The sequence below is a fragment of the Antedon bifida genome, chromosome 4 (genome assembly GCF_963402885.1).
Source record: "Antedon bifida chromosome 4, ecAntBifi1.1, whole genome shotgun sequence".
Lineage (NCBI taxonomy): Eukaryota > Metazoa > Echinodermata > Crinoidea > Comatulida > Antedonidae > Antedon > Antedon bifida.
The window spans coordinates 5,418,944-5,441,846 of NC_136229.1; the positions used below are offsets into that span (position 1 = coordinate 5,418,944).

At 34.4% G+C, this 22,903-nt stretch overlaps 5 protein-coding genes across 6 annotated transcripts in view; 3 read left to right on the top strand and 2 right to left on the bottom strand.

Annotated features, from left to right (window-relative positions):
- LOC144841618 (uncharacterized) overlaps positions 1-925 on the top strand; it is a 136,042-nt gene extending 135,117 nt beyond the window's left edge. For both annotated transcript variants that reach the window (XM_078698066.1, XM_078698065.1), the window contains exon 5: positions 26-925. In XM_078698066.1, the coding sequence (XP_078554192.1) occupies positions 26-128 (103 nt within the window). In that variant the 3' untranslated portion in view covers positions 129-925. The remainder of the gene's footprint in view (positions 1-25) is intronic.
- LOC144841620 (uncharacterized) overlaps positions 1-22,903 on the top strand; it is a 31,017-nt gene that overhangs the window by 1,632 nt on the left and 6,482 nt on the right. The gene's annotated exons all lie outside the window — the stretch shown is intronic.
- Positions 873-5,161, bottom strand: LOC144841611 (CMP-N-acetylneuraminate-poly-alpha-2,8-sialyltransferase-like). Its single transcript, XM_078698056.1, has 5 exons — positions 5,101-5,161; positions 4,237-4,397; positions 3,612-3,815; positions 2,704-3,243; positions 873-1,567 (listed from the first exon to the last, which is right to left on the bottom strand). The coding sequence occupies exons 1-5, from the start codon at positions 5,101-5,103 to the stop codon at positions 1,306-1,308; spliced, it is 1,170 nt and encodes a 389-aa protein (XP_078554182.1). The 5' UTR covers positions 5,104-5,161; the 3' UTR covers positions 873-1,305.
- Positions 5,807-9,687, top strand: LOC144841447 (uncharacterized). Its single transcript, XM_078697778.1, has 7 exons — positions 5,807-5,961; positions 6,426-6,445; positions 6,820-6,885; positions 8,116-8,181; positions 8,817-8,882; positions 8,999-9,076; positions 9,525-9,687. The coding sequence occupies exons 1-7, from the start codon at positions 5,890-5,892 to the stop codon at positions 9,685-9,687; spliced, it is 531 nt and encodes a 176-aa protein (XP_078553904.1). The 5' UTR covers positions 5,807-5,889.
- LOC144841617 (P2X purinoceptor 7-like) lies at positions 19,314-22,415 on the bottom strand. The gene is made up of 5 exons (XM_078698064.1): positions 22,094-22,415; positions 21,315-21,375; positions 20,893-21,059; positions 20,548-20,717; positions 19,314-20,042 (listed from the first exon to the last, which is right to left on the bottom strand). Exons 1-4 carry the CDS (start codon positions 22,318-22,320, stop codon positions 20,549-20,551), a joined length of 624 nt encoding a protein of 207 aa, XP_078554190.1. The 5' UTR covers positions 22,321-22,415; the 3' UTR covers positions 19,314-20,042; position 20,548.

Here is a 22,903-nt window from a genome sequence, read left to right on the forward strand (position 1 = left end):
ATTGTCATTGTTTCCTACTTTTCAGAATGGAAGGCGATGGTTCCTTTACAGATACGAACAGACAAGTTTGGGTTGGCACGTTTCGAAATCGAGCTGCTCCTGGTCTTAAGTTTAAGCTAGAAGTGTAGTTATACATCAGAATTGTTGTTTATTGTATTTCAGTTTGTATAATATTTTTGTATAGGAAATGGTTGAATGGTATAATAATATTCTATTCAATATGTAATGATTAGAATTGGTTATTTTTCGATTTGCGGTCAACCTGAGGTTTGAGTGAATGGACGCATGTATAAAACCAGATGGTTTTCACCATTGTCACAAATGTCATCGTTATCAACATCATTAACAACATCTTCTTGTTCGGAAAAACGCCGAACGTTTTACAATTTTTTAGGTAGTTTATATAAGCTGCTGCTTCTACTCAAGTTTATCTTACTTTTACCACGCTATCGACAAGAACTATGCGGTCGGCAAGGACTTACGAAAGTTGGAAAAGCTCTCGAACAAATCCGTAAAAGCAGCAGCAGATACAAACTACTTAAAAAATCGTCGTTATCGCGAATTACATCAAACGACAAAAGTGCTATAAAATACATCGTTGTCAGTATCATGTCACTAAAGCTTGGTTCCCACTAGCAACGCAACCTACGCAACGTAAGAAAATACCCTTCCAATCATTGTGTTTGCTCCCGCCTGTGTGAAATCAAACCTGCGATGTTTGAAGCACTGTTGCGTCGTCGGTTCCCAATTGTGATTACGCAATACAGCATTTTGCGTCGATACGTCGCTGCATTGCGTCGCTAGTGGGAACCATCAAGTTCAAAGTTATAATGTTCAATAAATATGTTATTGCGCAGAAAAGATAAAATAACTTATTTTGTTTTCATTTTAATAGAGTAGGCATGTGTGTTACAGCCAAGATTCATACACAATTCAGTCAATAAATATGATATTTAGATCGAAATAAATAAAATGTTACAAATAAATAACATTTCCTTTCTGATTGATATCTTTAAAAGAAAATAAACTGTTATAGCAGATCGTCCCAATGTGATGTTTATGAAATTAAACGTTACTGAACATAATCGTAAACGTAATCCCGGTCGTTTTAATGGTATCCCGGTCGTTTTACAACATGGTATCCCTGTCGTTTTACAATATGGTATCCCGGTCGTTTTACAACATGGTATCCCTGTCGTTTTACAACATGGTATCCCTGTCGTTTTACAACATGGTATCCCGTTTTCGAAAGCCAGAATGGTCTTGCGCTTGCGTCAGACGTCGTTGCGGAATCAATCATTCCGACTATTGTTTACAATTATCGGTAACCAATCGTACGACACCTGCTTCGTTTAGTTTTAATAACTCAAAATACTCCCTTGTCATGTTATGAGGTATGATTCTGTTCACGATAGTTTCTTCATCGAAATAGTGATACGTCAATGCTCGTCCAGATTCTGTATGTGTGAACGGATAGAACCCATACAAGGATATCTTTTTACACACCGTACCTGCAATAGCATATAGATAGAGACCCGACGTAGGCACATCAGTTAGGTTCCACAGCCTGATAAGAAATGAAAAACAAATCATATGGTTAGAGAAAATAAAACTAGTCAATACCTAATTACTTATATCGTTGCTTGATTGATTGTGAATGATTGTCATCTAAAGACCATATTACTCAATTTTTGTATTAGATCTTACCAAAATGTTTTCACTCCTGTTTGTCTATAGATTTGTTAATTAGAAATAATAAAAAAGTCTGGCTTGCGTCTATTACCCAAGTGTGTGTGAACACGACGCAAAGTGAAGAGTTAAATATAATTTACTGTAAACACAACAAAACAAAAATTGTCTCTTTTAAAGCCCTGTCAAACTAGTTTGACAAAAAAAGTGTGATGTGTTCAAATAATGGTAGTGATATGCACAAATATGGTTGGTAGTGCTATGACATCACCATGTCCATATATGGGCACATCAAAGTTTTTGTCACATAACATTTGATAGTGTAGACAGAGCTTTTGGAGGAGTATCAGCTTAATTTAAAGCCCCCTTCCCTACGTTTTTTAGATCTAATTTAAGATCACAAACTATATTTAATGTAAAAATAATACTATATGGTCCTATTGCGATAACTTTTTTCGTCTTTAAACGGTTAAAAATGTGAAAAATAAGTCGATTCTAATAATTATAGCGGCCCGCTATAAATCCCAAAATGCATTGCGCGCGGATTGATATTTTTGTTTTTCACCTGTAATTCGCCCACTTTTCGATCGATCGTGAGGCCAAAACAAATGGAAGACTCCTAACTTTTCAGCGAAAATACCGGGTTTTCCCCAATTTGTATCAACGGAGTCTGGCAAAAATAGAAAGACAATTAATGCAGCAACTATACAACGTCAGGCTAGGTATATAGCTAGCGTACAATGTTCGTACGTTACCGATGTTTACCAGCTAGGCCTACAAAACTAAGCCTAGCTAGGCTAGGCCTAAGACCGTCCACGAGAGATCGATCGCCGCGAGCTACTTATGTAGTGCATTGTTTCTCACTTTTTATCATAATTTACCATAAAACGTACATTTAAGACAAGGAATGACATGGTTTAATGTTTTTAAAGTGATATATATGTATTATTTTCCAAAAAACGTCCAAAATTGCAGGGAAGGGGTCTTTAAGTATTAAAGAGAATGTATACTAACTTTCGTATAGGTACTTCCAGGTTTTTATTTGGATATCCAAATACGAATCCTCTGAAATACCTCTGGAACTCTGATATGGCTCTTCTGTAATACTGGTTTGCTCTTGTGTTCATCTTAGGCATCCATATTATGGCATCAGTTAAGTGCCTGCTCGCGTAATCCAAAGCCGGCGTGCGGCATTGTCTATGTTTAACTATCAAGCACTTGAATATCTTGTCGGCTGCCACTTTGTTCACTGTGTTCATGGTCGTTCTTCGTCCGGCGTCTTCAACGAAACCGTCAATAGGCGACATATTTGTTCTAAAAACCAAATCGTGCGAGTCTATTTCGTTACCGCATTTACTTCCTTTTAATATCCCACTGTTTCCCACAACAGCACATGTTTCAGCTTCAGGCAACCATGGTGATCCATCTGGTCGCTTCCAGTGTTTGGAATGCTCCGGGAACGATACCCCGGCTACGCCTTTTCTAAGTCTGTAAGTTATTTTATATATTTGTACACTATCCCTTGGCGAAAAGCCGTTGGTTATTAATTTTTGCCTAAAAGAAAAACATTGTTTAGTACTGTGGAATTTCTTAACACTGTCTTGCGTGCGTGAAAACGCTAATGACTCAAATAATGGATGTCGCATATCCATACGTGGCTAATCGCTATGCCATCACCACCATTGTCATCGTTATGGTCATTGTCAACACCACCTTCAATCAAAATGCATCGTCTCATTTTACCACCATATAAACACACCACTACCATCACATTCACCACCACCATCACTGCCGACATCTCAATACCTCATTTTCGGTACTACACCCATCGCAATGGTAAGACCTGTAACTACTATTGGTAGATGATCGACAAGTCAAATTGGTTACCATCTCAAACAATTAAAAATCGAAAATGTGCCTACCGCATTATTGATACAGCTGTAGCGTTGATCTGCTTACGAAATACGGAGTTGAGGCTGTTGTGTGCATCTGTGTGTAAGGTAGTCTTACTCAACCTAAACTTTTTTGATGTACGCCTATTGATGGATTCATTTCGGCTTGTCTGTAATAATGGTCGATTCGACGATGCCATTCTAAGTTTTGAAAGCTCATTCAGTTTGACGGAGCTTAAAAAAGGAAAATAATCGTGTTATCATGTTATTATTAACCATTATATAGTTTTACATCATATTGTATTGCCAGTTAACATGGAGAAAACAAAGAATTAGCTGTTGGATCGCTTGATACGACGGTGTGGTGATGCATTGCTTTTTTAGCTCTGTCTACACTGTCAAACTGTGACAAAAACATATAATGTGCCCATATATGGACATGATGATGTCATATCACTACCATATTTGGGCATATCACTACCATATTTGGGCATATCATACTTTTTTGTGTCAAAATAGTTTGATAGTGTAGACAGAACTTTAGACATAATATTAAAGATTTTACAACAATTATAAATATATTCAATATAATTTAAACAAATATAAACTAAAAGTAAAACTACTGTATCTATGGCCTGTTATACTTCAAACTCACCTACTCATACTTCGACAAGTTATGCACACATCTTTAACTTTGATGTGATTGCTTTTTATCGAAGACAATTCATAGATGCCTAAGATTATTCCCCACGAAAGAAGAAATACTATTGTTGATTTTAATGAATTCGCAACACAGCATCGCCCACGATTGACAACCTGCAACATAACATTATTTTTACGTAATAATAATTTACTAAATATTATAAATATTTACCATGACGTGTTGTTTTATGTTATATTTTTTAGATGTTTTTATATAGTTTTCATAGATTACATTTTTTTAACAAAGAGATTCCTATTATGTGTGTTTCCTTTTGGAGGAAGTCTGCCAAGTTCTGATAGATAAATGAAATGCCTTTTCGCTAATCGATCATCGAGTTCATGTTCAAGAAACATTTATTAAGCAAAAATATTATATCATAACAATGGCACATAATATATATATAGTCGAGAGACGCTGTAGTCCCTCTTTACATTATACAAATAATAATAATACTATATATAACACTTATGTGTACACACTTTTTAGGACATGTTCAAACTTAGTTAATTTACCCGCGCTAAGGTTTAGAATTAACTCACTTATCCGTGTAAATTACTAAGCCTGAACTCGCTCATACAACAAGTTGGCCTAATGTTCGTCTTTGAAGAAAACACGTGTGGAATTGCACTGAGTCCCCGTCATTGGAATTCAGACTTATTTATTTGTTTTTAAACAAATCTATAGTGGTCGTATATATTTTCATTAAACACCTAACTGTCACTTTGTTACACTCAGAACCAGCAGTGAGTCATAATCTATGCTTATAACATCGATTCGAAAAAGGCATAACTTTAGTTTGTTTGTGTATAAACTTACCATTTTGTTGTTGTTGTACTGAAGTATTAACTATTTGTTAAAATTAAGAGAGATCATCACGTCACTCTTGCATTCAGAAGCAGCCAAGCAGAACCAACATCTTTTAAAATGTAAATCGGGGAAGCTATTTCTGATCGTGAGAATTTCGTCAACATTATTATTACCCTTTGAAGGCCTTTTTTGTTAATTATTGGTCAAATTTGAATAAAATAAATTGATAGTATGTATTTTGATTTATTACTACTAAAAAAATATTATGTTGGTACCATCTATGATGGGATTCTTTTGTCGCGTTACGTACGCTGGCATATCGTATTCTTGGTCGCGTTACATACGCTGGCATGACCGTATTTTGGTTGCGTTACGTACGCTGGCATGCCGTATTCTTTGGTCGCGTTACGTACGCTGGCATACCGTATTCTTTGGTCGCGTTACATACGCTGGTATACCGTATTCTTTGGTCGCGTTACGTACGCTGGTATACCGTATTCTTTGGTCGCGTTACATACGCTGGTATACCGTATTCTTTGGTCGCGTTACATACGCTAGCATACCGCATTCCTTGGTCGCGTTATGTACGCTGGCATACCGTATTCTTTGGCCGCGTTACGTACGCTGGTATACCGTATTATTTCCATATGTTTACACCATGGATGAATTATCTAAATAATTTCTCTATGCTTAAACCAATATGAACTGATTTGATAACGAGGTGATAATCGTCTCTTATCAACAAACTTGATTTCTTATCCATGGACTCTGATCATTTCGATCGGTACAACAAGCAAGATGGAGAAACAACTCATAATCATACTTCTCTGCTGTATCCTGCCTGTGGCTTATTCCCACTATTCCTCAAGTGTAAGTACATTGATTTGTTTCTTAGTACTGTAGTTGTTGTCAGTGGCGTAACGTAGAGACCTCGGGCGTTTTTAGCTGTTTTGACATATTTTAATGCCTGTTTTTTTCTCTGGGTTGAGCCAGTGAGCTCTCATAGCCGTTACGCCTCTGGTTGTTGTTGCCGTTGTATTCGCTGTTACTGATTCAGGAGCATACATTCAGTTTATGTTATTGTGACATGAACGATTTTCACAAACCTAAATCAATATTTATGTAAGCCTATATTACCAATATAAATAAAATATTCAATTAGGCACTGTGTTTTAGGAAATGTACCTATAACTAGATAGGCCTATATTCAGTGGCGGAGAGGAAGGGGCTCAAGGCCTAAAAGGTATAAAATGAAGTGATGACAAAGGGAAAGAGGCGGCTGCCCCTTGAATACTTGATTTAAAAACTAAAATATTACATTCTTTTTATTTCAGTCTCAATGTTTCGAAAATGAGTAAGTATTACACACTAAAAACAAATCAATTATTAAAAAAAAAATCTGACATGAAATTCTTTATAAATTCTTCATAAAAATGAATTAAATGTATTTGAACCAACTTACTAAAAAAATCATAGAACATCTCATGATATGATTCAGCGTGCTAGGGCTCCTACTCATGACTTTATTGGTCAAATTAAAATACTTATCTTTATAGTCGAAGCATTTAAGCATCGAAGAATATAATTGTTTTGATATTTGTTTTTCCGTTAATGTTTTATCTTTGGATGAGACAAGCACCTTTATTTCCACTAGTTTTGTGGACGAAATAAAGTTATCTTATCTTATCTTAAGGATTGTAAATAATTAATTATTTATTATTATTCTAGATGTGGTCCTGCAGAGTTTTGCTGTGGACCTCACGAGTGCTGCTTAACAGATTGTTCTTCAACAAAGTAAGTACTTTTATTTCATTTCATTTCACTAGAGGAAGTGTAGACGATGGTTCTCGGAATGATAATGACTCGGGTAAAAAGGTTTTAGAAGGACTGGCCTAGACGTTTTCGGTCGGTTACCATTGAAATGCTTGATATTCGTAAAACTAAACCTACTCACTAATCTGTTTCACAGTGTCTTAGATGATTCATAGCGTTTTACGTATAGTGTTTATTGTTTGGTAGGGCCCTTATAGTGTGGATGTGGGGAGGTGGAGTTAATTTTAGGGAGGTGCTTATTCGAGGGATACGTTACATTTTTTAGTTTTAATAATATGGTAAATTTACAAAAAAAATCCTCTAATAGATTTGAAAAGTGGTAAAAAAGAATAACAAATGCTTGGTAAATTGTAGATAACAGTCCGATGAAATCTACTAAAAATAGTGTAATTGTGTTATAAATTATAATACAATATTCTGTGTATAAATGTGGATGGGCGTTTATTAGATGGTAGTTGGGGAGGGTGGGGAGGAGGAGGTCGGCGATAATTATTTTAATTGATGTTTTATTGGGGAGGTGTTCCGGGCGTTTATTCAAATAAATATCCATCCTAATTGGTATAATTAATACATTATTCCTCGACATGCCTCTTAGTAAATAACTAAAAACACTCTGAACTACATTTTTGATGTTCCACTGTTAGATATGCCCGTTGGTCTACCGAAATAAATTGTCAATTACTGTGGTTGGAACTTTAATAAAGTGTCTCCCTTGTCTTCACTTTTTAATTACGCTGTAGAAACAATATACCATTCATCCTAACACTTCTATTACTCTGAAAAATACCAACATTTATATACCTGTGTATAACCTACCTGTGTATAAACTAATGTATTTCTTTAAATTTTAAAGGACACAGTGTACCTTAATTATTTTGTACTAAAACATTTTCACATCTTTGCTAATTTCATCGTAGGCCTACAACTAAAGCGTGGTTCCCACTAGCGACGCAACGCAAGGACGTAACGCAACGCAAGTGAATTGACCAATCACAAGCGATGGCTTATTCGCTTGTGATTGCTAACTGTCTATAACTTCGCTTGTCATTGGTTAAAACGCTTGCGTTGCGTTTACGTCCTTGCGTTGCGTTCTAGTGGGAACCAAGCTTAAAGATTATTGTTATGTTATAATTCACTTTGCTTGTGGAGTGTACAATGGTATAAACCAGTGCTTTGTTTCTTTTTCAACAGTTGTGCAATTGACGAATATTGTTGCGGTAACGAGAGATGTTGTGACCACGAGTGTCATTCTTCGTAGTAAGGATATTATACATTAAAGATATATTGTCCCCGAGAAACATGAAAAAATCAAGATTAATTAAATCAGACTTTGAATTTGTTATTTTGTAGTTTAGTTTTATAGAGTTAATCACTTCCGTAGAAAAAAAAATGTTTCACTTCACAAAAATAATGGTTTAAATTCAACCAAAAACCCATTGGTTGGCAGCCAATTTGACCATTTTTTTGCTTTATATTATAGTTTTTTTAGGTAAATAATTTTTTTTCGATCCAGTTTTTGGTCAGTGGCATATTAAAAAATAAATGTTTAGGGGGACAATATATCTTTAACCCAGGATTATTATCATCTAATTTGTAATAGCTTAGAGGCATTTATTCTGTTGTGTCTCAACCGTGTTCCTGAGATCATGGAAAATGAACAGTCTAATTCATGTTGAGAAAGAGACTTACGTCCATCCCACTCTTAACACGTATTGTGCCGCCATATTACATGTACTGTAATCACTCTGTTAGTCTCTACCAGAGAGTTGTTATAAGATCTATAAGATATTTGATTGACACACAGGATAATGTTTGTTTGTTTATTTGTTTCTCCACACTTGACCATACTATGTAATACTGACAACTCTATTATTTTTGTCATTTCCTTTTAGTTGCGATCCTAGGAACGAATACTGCTGTGGAGAAAACCAATGTTGTGAATACAAATGTCATGGCGGGTGAGTTAAGATTGCTTGGGTGAAAGAACCCTGAAGAAACCCAATCAAACAAAATATTGTCATACGTTATTGTTTCGTGGATTAGTCTTAAAATATAATTATGTCTATACTTTAAGGTGTGATGATGATCATTTTTGTTGCGGTACAGACTTATGCTGTGATAACCAGCTATGGTATACAGCGTGGTGGTTGTGGTACGTATGTCGGGATTTGTTTTTCTTGCCGTCAGAACGTGAAGTTATTTATATTCTAGGCCTACAACTGCCCATTACAAATTGCTTGCACCTGTGACACAATTAATACTCTTGTTTATCAGCATTTATTTTTAGTCTCAATAGTTCACTATGTCGGTCGGTCGGTCGGTCTGTCGGTCTGTCTGTCGGTCCGGTATCACTATGCGTTTTATCGCTTTTCTGTACTTTTTGAACTGTTTTGATGTACAGAAAAGTTTTAAAGTACATTACTTTTTGAAAGTTCATTTTTTTCTGAGAGCACGCGACTTATGGCTGTTGGCCTTGTTATTTTCAAAAATAAATAATATGTAGGCCTACTGTACTCGATGATTTTAACTCGAGGTTGTTAATTGAGAATTTTCCCTGGTTTGTAAAATAGTGCATAACCATGTTTCGTTTGATTCCACAGGGCTATAAGCAGTCTAGGATTTCTGCTTCTCCTGTCTTCCTGCATCGCCGTCTGCTGCCGTGCGTGTTGCTGCAGCAGGTCAAGAGAGGTTGTGATATACAGAACGGAAGCTAACGATTATCATCGTTTTGAAAACGAGATGACATGTCCAGAGAAATTCTAACTATATTTCTACAATTTGATTTGCTCTATTAGTGTTAGATAAAACATTTATGGCGTCTGCATCTATTTTTTTTGTTATCATTAAAATGTCAACTTGGACTTGATATTTCTATAATCACTGTATAAAAACTACTTTTAAAATAATGTCATAAACAATGTCTAAATCCAATTTTTCTTCAATTATTCAATTAAATAAAAGATTTATTACAAATTATAGATAACGCGTTTCGTTTTTTGTGTGAAATTATACAACATATAAATCAAATGTAAAAACGGCAAGACAAGAAAAGTAAAACTGAACCTTGTGTTAATAATTAATTTATCTTAAGTAAGAGTTAACAATTTGTAACACAAAACACACAAAAACAAACTGTTTCATAGGATCACTAACCAAGCTAATAATATTATCAGCAAACAAGTTGCATCACTGGGTTGTTTAAAGGCCAGGTGCGGGCAAAAAATTTCTATTGATCATACATTCCGATAATTATCGATCTATAGTTTCCCCTATGTTTCATAATTTTTTGGATTTTATTTGTATTACACCAGCTTGTTGGAAATAAGCACTTTCTTATCAATTTAGCAGATATTATGTTTAAAATTCATGCCTATACTTGAGCTTTAAAACACAATTTTTAATATACAGTAATTAGAAATATCCTTATACATTCCGAGTTAGTCCTTGAAATGCTAGATTACTGTACTGATTATGAGAGAGAAATATATACAGCTGATTATTTACAATAGTCTGAGAAGATAATACTGTGCAATTTGTACCTTGTGTATTTTTTAAAAATGTCTTAGACTTCTGAAAGGTTGTCCGATGAAATTGAATGTGTGTTATCCGTAAATTATTTTTAGTGTATATTAACATGTATAACGAATTTTTCACGTAACGAAAATTACATTCATTTATGGTCTATGTTTCGGTCCGTTTTAAATGCAAGAGATTAGAAAATTATTCTCCATTACAACTTATAAAATTGATTTTAAAAAATTTTAAAAATAAGCTGGTCCTTGACGTATCAGGTCGTAGAGTACGTTATCTGAACAAATTAAACAACATGTGATAAGTACCACCAATTGGAATTTCCAAGTACAAAGTTCTTTTTTTTTGTCGTCATTCGTTTCTTTGATCCTCAAAGTTGAGTATTCAGGTTAACATTGTATCAATTGTTTTTTAGTTTTTATGAGACGTAAGTAAAGTTTATTATTATTATAATTATATATTATAACTACAATATTAGATTGGCATATTATCAGTATTGTAATTTAAATTATAGAATATGTTTTTATGGGTTAGGCTATAATTTATTCTTCTATATGGTTAGATGAATTATTTCAATAGCGGAAGCCGAATAAACTGTAGATATTTATCATTTAAATGTTCAATTTTAATCGAACATTTTAAAAGCCTCTTATGCTTAAACGATGTAAAATTCGTGTCAAGGGCCAAGACAATAACGATGGCACAAAAGTCTTTAATGCACAAAAATAATATTTATTTAATAAACAGCAAGATTAGGCCTATAAACAATGTGAAAATGTAGTGATTCTGATTGATGTTATAGTGTTATAATCAATACCCTAACTAACTTAACTACAAAACATATATTTATATTAAGGGGACAGGAAGGATGACTAATTAAATGGTACCACATCCTGTTTGACTTTCTGAAAGACACAACACAAATGTAGTACAGTAGTGTTCTAAGTTAAATAAACATCGGGGAGAGTAAGGGGTGAATAGCTACGTGTGACTAATAGGGTTTGGTCCCACCATGTTACAGTACCTTCTATTTCTTTAATCTCTCCACCACCGATATGCCTGTTGTATAAGCCTATCAGATTTAATATCATTCTTTTTAGACTGATCAAGATGCCTAAACTGCCAACACTTTTTCTAGTTTTTTTCCTTCCAAATGTTCTTGCAGACTACGTAAGTTTAGTATTTTCAAAAATTGCTTTCATAAATTCACCTTTTTAAATATTTTATCAATTGTACATCACATGCAATTCAGTTCTACTACTGCCAGTTGTGAACTTGATATACTTGAATGAAAAAAAAGGAACGACCGACAATTGATAAACACCAATAACAAAATAAATAAACTTATGATTTTAATGTTGTTCACCAATGGAAGATAATATTTCTGAGTCAAAATTTAATTATTAATATAAACTCTGTTTTATTTTTCAGAATTGCTTTATAATTCAGTGAGTATTTATCGTTTAGTTATTTGTCAAGAGTTTATTTATAGCCAAGCGGAAGTAGAATAGTGAAATTATGAAATAATTCAATTTCTGTTTATTTTAGATGTTCAAGTGATGAATATTGCTGCAATTCTGAAACGTGTTGTTCCATTGCAACACTGTGGTGGGTGTGGTATGTATAATGTTTATAGTAATTTTTGTTACAAGATGACGGGATAATTGGGAGAGTATGATACTCTCTCAAGTTTATTCTAAACAGAAGGATACACAAATAAATATATGATTCATATGAATACATTATTATTGAAGGCTTATTACTTGAAACTCATTTCTCTACTATCTCCTCCTCTCTCTCCCCTCTCCCCCCGCCCCTCTCTCTCCCCCTAAAAAACAATCTTAGGCCTAGGCCTATATTAAAATTTATCTCCTATATTATATCCTATTTTCCTGTAAGTATTATGTAATTTAATTATGAATGTTGACGGAAACAAATGTACAACCAGATGGGGTCAGTAGTTTTTCTTGCTTCTCCTTCCACAGGTTTATTGTCAGTTTGGTAGTACTTATGTGTATCACTTGCTGCTGTTGCTGTTGTTGTCGCCGCCGGGGAAGGAGTGTTGTGGTGGTTCAAACATCGCCACCTCCAAATCAGAATGTAGCTGGTTACGATCAATTCTATAACAGTCCTTTGTAAATTTTGAAGAAAGACATGTAAAGTCAGAAAAATAAATAATATTTGTCGAAACTGTAAGGATTTCTTTAGGCATCATCATTTCCCTCGTATAAATTAAGCCTGTTTTCCTGTCGACAACGTTATTCGACGCTATCGTTAACAATAATCGGCGATCTCAGAACCATTGAGTGAGTGAGCCTCGAACCCCTGCCGATGTTGTGGCCACGTAATCACGGTTCCACTGTCTTAACCGCTCGGCCACTCACTCGCTAAATGTCAGAACTTTCACATAAACTTGATCACCTGTGTGACTTACGGTAATTCAGCAACGATATTAATAGTTTTCTCCAAATTATAGAATTAGCTTGCATTATTTTTTCTAATTCCTCTTTTGCTTGTATTTTAGTCTCGGGATAACGCGACTTTACAGCTCACTATGTCGGTCTTCGGTAAACACTAACTCAAATTTGCGACTGCAGCCATGTATATAGCCTTTTCAAAGAGCGGCTAAGAAAAACTCATTTCGTTTTGCCTGCTCAAGCCCGTTTCTATAACTTTACTATAGGATAAGACACCCCAGCGTAATTAGACTCCTCTTTCTTTCTTTTCACTTGTTTTTACAGCGCTTCAATACTTTTTGTTTTGCGTTCTATAAATTCTTAACCATTTAAGGTTCGTAAGAATACCCGTTAGATATCATGCGTAATTGAAATCGGTAAATTAAAAACAAAATCGAAATTGCTCTAGCAAAACTAATATTATAATTAATATTATATTTGGAAAAGTTAAATTCTTTTATTGAAGCTAATAACCAGTCGGAAGGAGATATAACAAAAACTGTTACTTTTTAAATAACATATTAGTAATCAGTAATCGATCTATCGTATCATTAACGATAGTATACTAATAGGCTACTATTGTGTTGTGTCTAGTATAACAATCAAATAACTAATCAAATTAACTATAGTAAACAATTCTAAAATTAAGAGAGATAAAAATATAGATGCTTACCTAGTAACCAGTCGGAAGGAGATGAAAACCTTCACTTTGGGCTAGGCACTAGTAAGTGTCATCCATTCCCAGTTGGGTACAATGACAATTTTTAACCGATGATATTTATTTAATGGTTTTAATGGTTTTTAATTTGTATAGCGCAAAATACAAATAGTCTCTATGCGCTGTTTAGCACAAGTGTGAAAATGAAAATTTTGATGTAAAATAAACCACGAAATAGCCTAAAAAACCTAATAAATTGACCAAGACAACAGAAAAAGTCCGAAAACGGAATCTCCACACTGTTTCACTAACTTGTCAAGACAAGCTAACTATTTATTCACAAAGTGTCAAAGTGATGTGAGCATCCGACTATCCTGCCTAACAAACAATAAAATGAATAAAATGTATATGAAAAAATAATGAAATCGCACAGAACGAAACAAGTGAGTCTTCAAGTGAGCTTTGAAGATTGAAACGGAGGGAGACTCACGAATCACCAAAGGCAAAGAGTTCCACAATTTTGGAGCAGCGACCACGAAAGATTTACCATAATATTATTCCGTAGTTTACAGAGCGATTACTGTAACTCGAGTCATACACATGTAATTATCAATTTAAAAGTTAGGTTATACAAAAAAAAGAAACTATTAAAAATGCAATTCAATTGACAAAATCCCTTATGAACTGACCCATACTGAAACATTATACACTAAATATTCATGACCATTTTCCCGCCACTCATCTATTTATAGCATGGTCCTTATCATTCCAGCTTTTACTTTAACGGGTCCCACAAGGTTTCTCAGGTTCAAGTCAGATTCAGTTTCAGCAGATAAATCATTCAAGTATTTGGGTATAAGCATTACACATGCATTATACATAATATTATTGTATTATAACACATGTAGTAGAATTTGTGATCTGCAATTTACTAAGCATGCATTTTGATACAATTTGTAACTGTATTTGTCACCTCTAGATATTAATTGTGTTTTAATAACGGTATTTAAAATGGATATGAAACAATATTAAAATATCAACAAAAATAATTTTGTATGAATGCTTTACATATGAAATAACAACACACCAAAAATTAGGTTTTAATACCTTGTAAAACTTGAGAAATAAATAAGTTAAAAATCAGTGTAAAACCATCGAAAGATGGCCGACCAACCATCATGCCATCTTGGATTTCATTAACGTTCTAAACAAACGTACGCGGAATCTTCCGATTAATTTAAAACGCCCGCTTTTGCATCCACGGCAGCAGCTGTTTCGTGATTGGTTAAGAATGCCCAACTACAGCCAATGAGCTTCTTTCAAAGCGGACAGGAAGCGAACGTAAACAACACACGTCACACACGATACACACATGTCAAGCCGATTCTAGGCTAGGCCGGCCGACCGCGAGTGTTTACATTTTCTCCGAAAACTTGGGTACATTCATCTACAAGATGAAAATTATTATTTATCATTATAGTTTTACCTAATGAAGTTTTTTGCATAAAAGCTAATATGATATAAGCCCAATGAAGGACAATGTTAGTAGTAGACGGCAAAAGACGAGAGCACCTCTTGAATGATGATGGATTGCCTTGATTGAATATCATCACGCATCGTGCAGTAAACTAAAAAGGTGGACAAATTTGTACCTGATGAAAAAAAACCGGGTACGTAAGCTCTACTTTTTTATTCGTGACTCTAAATAATGGCCATCATATAAACTGTAGTACAGTATTATTAAATATATGAATTATATTATTTATTTAATTTAACCTTTTGTTTACTAAAAATACTGCTGTTAATTCAAGTTACAAGCTTGACCTATATTACTCAAACTTTGTTTACTCGACCATTACTCGGCAGTAGCTAGGCCTACCTATGGTACCAGTCGAGTTTTAGGGGCTATACCAATTACCTTTATATATATTATATACTTACTATCTTTTATCTTTGCAGATGGAATATTGACTTGTTGTGGCAAGAAATGCAAGGAATTAAAAACTGATTTTACAGCATTGTAGATTTATGTTGCATTAATAATAATTCTATTTAAACATAGAAGAATCTTAAAATGTGGACCAAGGAGTATTGTTCAGATTTATAAACATTTTAATTGTATAATAAATAATATTAATAAATGTTTTAGTCAATTTGAAAGAGTAGGGCCTATATAATTTTATATTTATTTAATTTCTTGCTGAATGAAAATAAATGAATTAAATGTACACTTGTCTCAATGCTATTTTTTATATTACACACCTAGTCAACCATTTTAAAACATTGGCCTATTTTTGTTCACCCTTTATTTATGATGTAGCTGTCTACCTAGTTGTTGAAGTATTCGATGGTTATCAAGCTTGGTTAAAAACAATGGCCAATACTGTATATATTTATATAGGACAGGCAGCTCTATCATTGCAAAAAAATTTCAGAAATTTGTCTGTCCAGCGTCAGCGTGTGACACACTGACATGACCCTTTGGAAAATCCATAGAGGTGCGCGTCCTCCTGGGACACGTTGGTTTGAGAAAAAATCGAGTTGAATACAGTACAGTCGTATAGTATAAAGTTTTCCGAACAATGCCTAATGCGTGCTGTATTGGGGGGTGCAACAGGACCCCAACATCCCACCCACATGTATCCTTTCTCCTTTTTCCAAGCCAAGTGGACCAAGTGGAAACTTTTAAAAAATGGGAGGATTTCGTAAAACTAACTAGAAAAGGATACATCTGGAAGCCGTCTCATAAAATATGCACTGAGCATTTTTGTATAGAAGATAACATAAACCGCACCGAAATACAAGAGATGGGAAAGAAGGGGAAAAAAATAAGATACCGTCTTCGTCCTGGCGCTTTCCCAACATTGAAATCGCCAGTAATAGAAGGGAATAGGGATGATACTGATAGCACGAAGCCAAAAAAGAAGAAGATGCGGACCTGTTATCGGAGGCGAGAGGTCAATAGGGTAGGCATACAGTACTCAAATCACAAAACATTTTGTTTATCATAAATTGCCCAGATAGAATATTGGTATTTTACTAAAATATAATTACGAATAGAAACAATCTCCATTTAGGCCTAGGCCCTAATTTATGAATAGAAATATAATAATTGTGGATAGAAATAATCTCGGTGTAGGCCTAAACTTCTTCGTAGATGCATGACGGCTAGTTTAATAATAGCCAAATTTTGAACGCGCGTTACGCACAGTACGAAATAATGGTATGCGGCATACAGGGTCTAGCATTGTCACTAGACTCTATTAACCTATTATACCGTCTTAGGCCTATCTACTATCGTTTTAGATTAGTTCAATCTGGTAAATACGCATAGGCCAAAAAAACGCAGAAATTATTTATTTATTTCATCTTTTTTTTTTTTTAGATTTTAGCAGCCAGCCGTGGTCCAAGTACATCGTCGGTAAGTAGGCCTTTTTCACGGATGGCAAACAATGCTGTGCAGGGAAGCGTAACCAACAGAAATAACATAGCACACCACAGTGTATAAAAGCATAGGCGCCGCAACTGCATCGCGGGAAAAACGGTGGTGACAAACGCTTATGCTTATACACGGGTGTTTTTTTTTTTATGAATTTTAAGCGAACAAAAAATCAATTTCTAATTTTTTTTCAGACATACAGTGATGTTTTAGGCCAATCTTTTAAGAAAATGTTACAGTAACTTTATTTCCTCATACGATCATCCATCCGTTCAGGGGTTACAATTTTAATTAACATGGTGTCTTGAAATCCATGAAAACTCTTTTTTTTTTTTTTACGCTTCCCTGCACAGCATTGTTTGTCATCGGTCGAAAATGTCTTCCATTTCGTGAAAAAGGCTTATACAAAAAGTCTATGCCTATCTACCAATTACAATTAATGCAGGGAGTCATTAGATTAATTTTGATTAAATCCCTATGGAAACTATTTCTAGTACTGTATTTTAAATGTAATAATTACTATATTTTTGTACATAGGCACAAGGACAGTATGTGCAGTCTTCAGGTAATGCCAATATTAATACTAAACTTTTTTACATTGATGATTCTGTCTTCACTATCAAACTACTATGCTTAAATATGATGGTTCTATGACATCATCATGTCCATATATGGGCATATCACATTTTTTTGTCACAAAGTTTGACAGTGTAGACAGAGCTTTAGGCCAATTGTTTTTATTGCGCACTTATATATCTTAATTTGATGTCAATCAAATACTTGTCAATGCCGTTTTTTGACATGACAAATTTACTTACACAATAGATTCGGATGATGAAGGAAGAAATATAAGAGGCACACGTGGCGCATTCAATTTATATTCGGAATCCGACAGTGATAGTGATCATGACGATGCAGATGCGGACTACATTGGTCCAGATGACCAAACAGATTATATAGAACCAGCGGATACTATTAGAGGTCAGCGAAAGTATATTGTTGGTCAAAGAGAATTAATGGCTCTCTTTGACAGGTGTCGGCAGTGTGGAGGGAAAGCAGATAGAAAAATAAAGAGAGAGTGTGGAACAGCAGTAGAGATAGAGTCAAAGTGCAGAAATCGAAGTTGCGGCTATCAATTTGAATGGATGAGCCAACCAAAACATGGAAAAATGTTTTTGTTTAACATTCTTTTGTCTGCCGCTATTCTTGTGTCAGGTAAGATAAGGTTTATTCTTTTTAATTTTTATGAAGGCTTGAAATAATCTAAAAGTTTACGGTTCAAACAACATTGACACTATTTACAGTACATAAATACATTTTTTTATATTTATAGGTTGTTGTATAACACAGTTTTTAAGAGCTATGAGATTTTTAAACATTGCAGTTTTTACTGATAGAACATATTTTTACCACCAGAAATGGTAAGTACAGTACAACTATTATTATATTTTTTTAATGGTCTATCGCATTCATTTACTTCTGCTGCCTCTCGCTTATGGGATGAGCTACCCGCCTCTATTCGATCATGTCGATCGCCTTTAAATCTGCCTTAAAAACTCAAATTCAAATTAGCTCTCATACACCGCACCTTTGATCACTTACTGCTAGAATTGGCGCTTTACAAATTCGTATTATTATTCACAGCAATAAACGCTCATTGGAGCTCGATGATGTGTTATGTTTTTTTTTAGGTATTTGCTGCCAGCTGTGTCCTGTGTTTTCGCAGCGCAGAGAGAACACAATTTCAAGAGCAACATGAATATTTCATGTGATATGCGCTGCGATAGCCCAGGACATACAGCCAAGTTTGGCACGTATACCACAATTGATGCAGACACCCATAAAGTAATCCACATTGAAGTGGTCCAAGTAAGTCGTCAAGTCAAATTTACTCCATCTTTATTGTACAGTAATACTTTACCTGTACTGTGCTTATAACAATGTTGGACATGCCACCTCCTAAATTATAACTTTTTAACTGAATTTGTTTTACAGAAAGATGAATGTTCGAATTCACCAGCAATGGAACTGGAGGGGCTGAAAAGAACATTGATGGTTTTAAAAGGTTACGGAGTTACAGTGGAAAGAATTGTTTCCGACAGACATAGTAGTGTAGCTGCCTACCTCAAAAATTCCATGCAGAATATAATACACTACTTTGATGTGTGGCATGTTGCTAAAGGCAAGTATTTAACTACTTCAATTCATCACCTTTGCTGAACCATCACTAATATGGTACATGATTAATATTATAAAATTATACACTAAACTGTTATCTCAGTACAGTAGTCCATTTAATTGCCAACAATCTTTAAACACAATATATTTTTTTTTTTAAATAAAAAGTGTGTATACTATTTGAAGATGTTTAATATGATCAAACTGCTTAGTTAAAGAAATATAAAATCTGTATTTTCTTAAATTGACATGCAGGTGTAAAAAAACAATGTCTGAAGGGTGGAAAGCTTAAAGACTGTGACCAGATAACAAAATGGATCAAATCTATTGTAACTATGATTTATTGGATTGCGTCAACTACACCCGAGACTAAAGATTTGAGTCACGACAAGGAACTAAGAGTCCAAAAATTTAAAAGCATATACAATCATGTTAGAGGGATACATGAACATGAAACTCCCTTGTATCCCAAATGCATGCATGGTGAACTGGAAGAACGGGATTACATTATCCCAAGTAAGTATCTCATGTGTATAATTAAGTAGTAACCAATCTCAATCAAAGTAAAAATTGCACACTGACAAACGAACATTTTACAATTTTACAATGTTTACTGTAATGTCTAAACACATGATTTGTTATTATCTCGAATACAGGCTCTAAAGCTGAGGAAGTATTGTCAAAGATTCTGAATTCTTCATATCTTTTAAGATCAGTTCAACAGTTATCACCTACTATCCAGACATATTCTAACGAATCATTCCATCAAGTTATCAATCACTTCGCTCCAAAAATGCATCCATACCGTTTCAAGGGAATGATTGCAAGGTAGTATTATACATCTTCCCAAAACAAGCTAAAAAATGAAACAAAAAAAAATTACTCGAGTCATTGGAATGGTGAAAGACAAACAATTTTTTTACTATTTTCAGAACGTACATTGCTGCACTGCATTGTAATGAGAATGTCGGACGGTGCCAGCGAGAAAATAAAAAAGGCGAGAAAGAGTATTCACTGTGGTATTCTAGAGCCAAAAAAGACTGGGTGGCAAAAAAACATTTAGTTAACCCCACTTTTGGTAAGATTTATTTATTTATTTAAAAAATATAACATATATATGTTTTCTGTAATCAAAAAGTCTTATTATTATTTATTTGTTTTTCCTTTCAGAATACGCAATTAACGTGATTGAAATGGCAATGTACATGGCAAAAACAAATACAAAAGAACTATATTACACACCAGAGATAATGTGTGACCCAGGCACAATTGCAGAGAAAATGCCAAAACCTGACAAAAATGAGTTTGTAGCCAAGTTACTAAGCAGATTCAAACCTACAACATAATGAATTTGAGTCTACCTTATCTATCCAATGGTGGATATTTGAACCCTGTGTAATTGTTGGCTTCATCTGGGAAAACATCTCGTATTTTTTTCATAACACAAGATGGCATTGGTATTCTTCGGTCCTTGCCAAGAAACCCCCAGCACCAACGTACAAATTGGCGGTATGCAGTATATCTGTATCGCCTGGAAAAATGTACAAACAAAAGAAAAATACATGTTATTGTGTTCAAATTATTTGTTTATTTGTCTTGTAAGATTCCTGTCATGTACATTCCTCCAGTTGGAAATTAATAGTAGATTGATATACATATGATATAATATATTTTTCTTTTTTATTAACTTTTACTCTGTACAGTACCTTTCTATTGCACCTTCCACCACATGTTCTTGGTATTGCGAGACATACTGCCAATACGCAATTTGTAGTGTTGCTGGGTTTAAAATTGCAGGTTCGAACCATGGGTGTGTTGTTACGCACCCAGTGTGCTGAGGTCCCTCCTTGTTTTTGTTGTTGATTTTTTCTACCTGTAACAAAATACAAAGAAAACACAAATTAATTTAAAGCCAAAAAATAGTTGGTCCGAGTCAGATTTAATGGGTTTTTGGTTATATTAAGCCATTTATTTTGTCTTTTTTTTTTTACTAAAACTGTAAAACGGCCTACCGTACTATATTCGAAATTTGATTTTATATCTTCATTTTTCATGTTTTTGTGGGACAATGCAATTCTTTAATTTGTGTTTTTTCTGAAAATAATTAATTATTAAAAATTAATATTACCTGTTGGCAACAGTATCTATTCTCCCATGTTTCTTCTTCCACACAGTTTCCACATTCACACCTATTTAAACAAAATCATAGATTACACATTAATGTGGCTCATTGTTTCCTACTTTCGCAACGTGTATAGTAGAGCCCTAAATATATACAGTCGATAATTAATATGATTTGTGAAAGTGTAGTTGCAGTCATTTTAATGTACTTCCTAATTTAATTAATTATGCCTACATTTAGTCATTACATAATAACAGGTTGTACTAGCATACTATTTACTAGCCTAGGCCTACTGTACAAAATGCTAATATGGTGGACTGCCTCTCTGCTTAGATAGCCTACCATACATACCTACTATACTAATCTATTCTGTAGTCTATTTTTTATATTCTAAAAGTATTCTCCTACATAGCCTAATACTAATAGTAGGCCTGCTAATTATAATATAATAACTACAACTTACTGATAGTACTATCTAGCCAGGACTAGCCTAGGCTATATGAGCCTAGGCCTAGTAGTAGTAGGACTATTGAATATAGCCTAGGCCTCTAGCTCTATCTCTAATATAGCTAGGCCTAGTACTATAGTAGCAGGTGGACTATAGTATAGTATATTTATATACTCTACTACTAGGATAGGTTAGCTAGGCAGGACAGGTAGGGAGGTTTATTTTCGCGTTGAGTACAAAGAGTGAAAAATCGAAAAGATGCGAAACAGCAGTAACTCCCAAAGTAGGTCTAAAAAAACCATGGGGTCCCATTACATCTCTCTTACTTATCGCTTACCATTCTCGACCTTGCCTAACATGCATGTTAGGTGGAAGCCCAAACCGTTCGAATTCCCTGGCCCGACGAGCGTCAGGAGGTAGGCCTAACCGATCGTCTGCTGCGGGCCTTTGCAATGGTGGTAGACGTGGGTCATTATCGAACGGTCTTAAATTGTCAGGATTTACTGGTAGTAAATCTTCTTCTATTTCTATATCCGCTACAAAATATTCCTCTTCACTATCCATTCCAAAATGATGATAAAAATAAACACTCCGCCGTCGATAGTGGAAAAAAAATGGCGTCGGGGTTTCTCCGTAGCGATCGTGTAATTGACATTTTCACACATGCGCACTGTATCTACGTTTCTCCAGCCTCCCGGTGCAAAACGTTAGTCAATTTGCAGAAGATTGCCATAAGAACAGATTTTAAAACTCATTTTAAAAAATAATCGGTTGACAAACAAACAAAAATTGTTTTCGAAAACATTTAAAACATATTCATAAACAAAAATGTAAAGCGGATAAGCCAAAGCTGTAATAATATAGAGCCAATCTGCAAAAGTCTGTGAATGACGAATTCTCCTAATGCAAATTTTTCTTTTAGTGACGTCACAAAAAGATTTTTTGTCACCGATTAGAGGGGGACCCAGACGTCCATAATATTTAGCATAAAGGTCACTAACATGATTCTATGCGTACTTTCCGATAATGAAACTAACTCATTTTTTTTAACATTGTTTCATATCCATTTTAAGGGGCATTTATTTCATAATACATAACATATATATAATAACATATTACACCTACCTCTGTTTGACGAGACGTATCA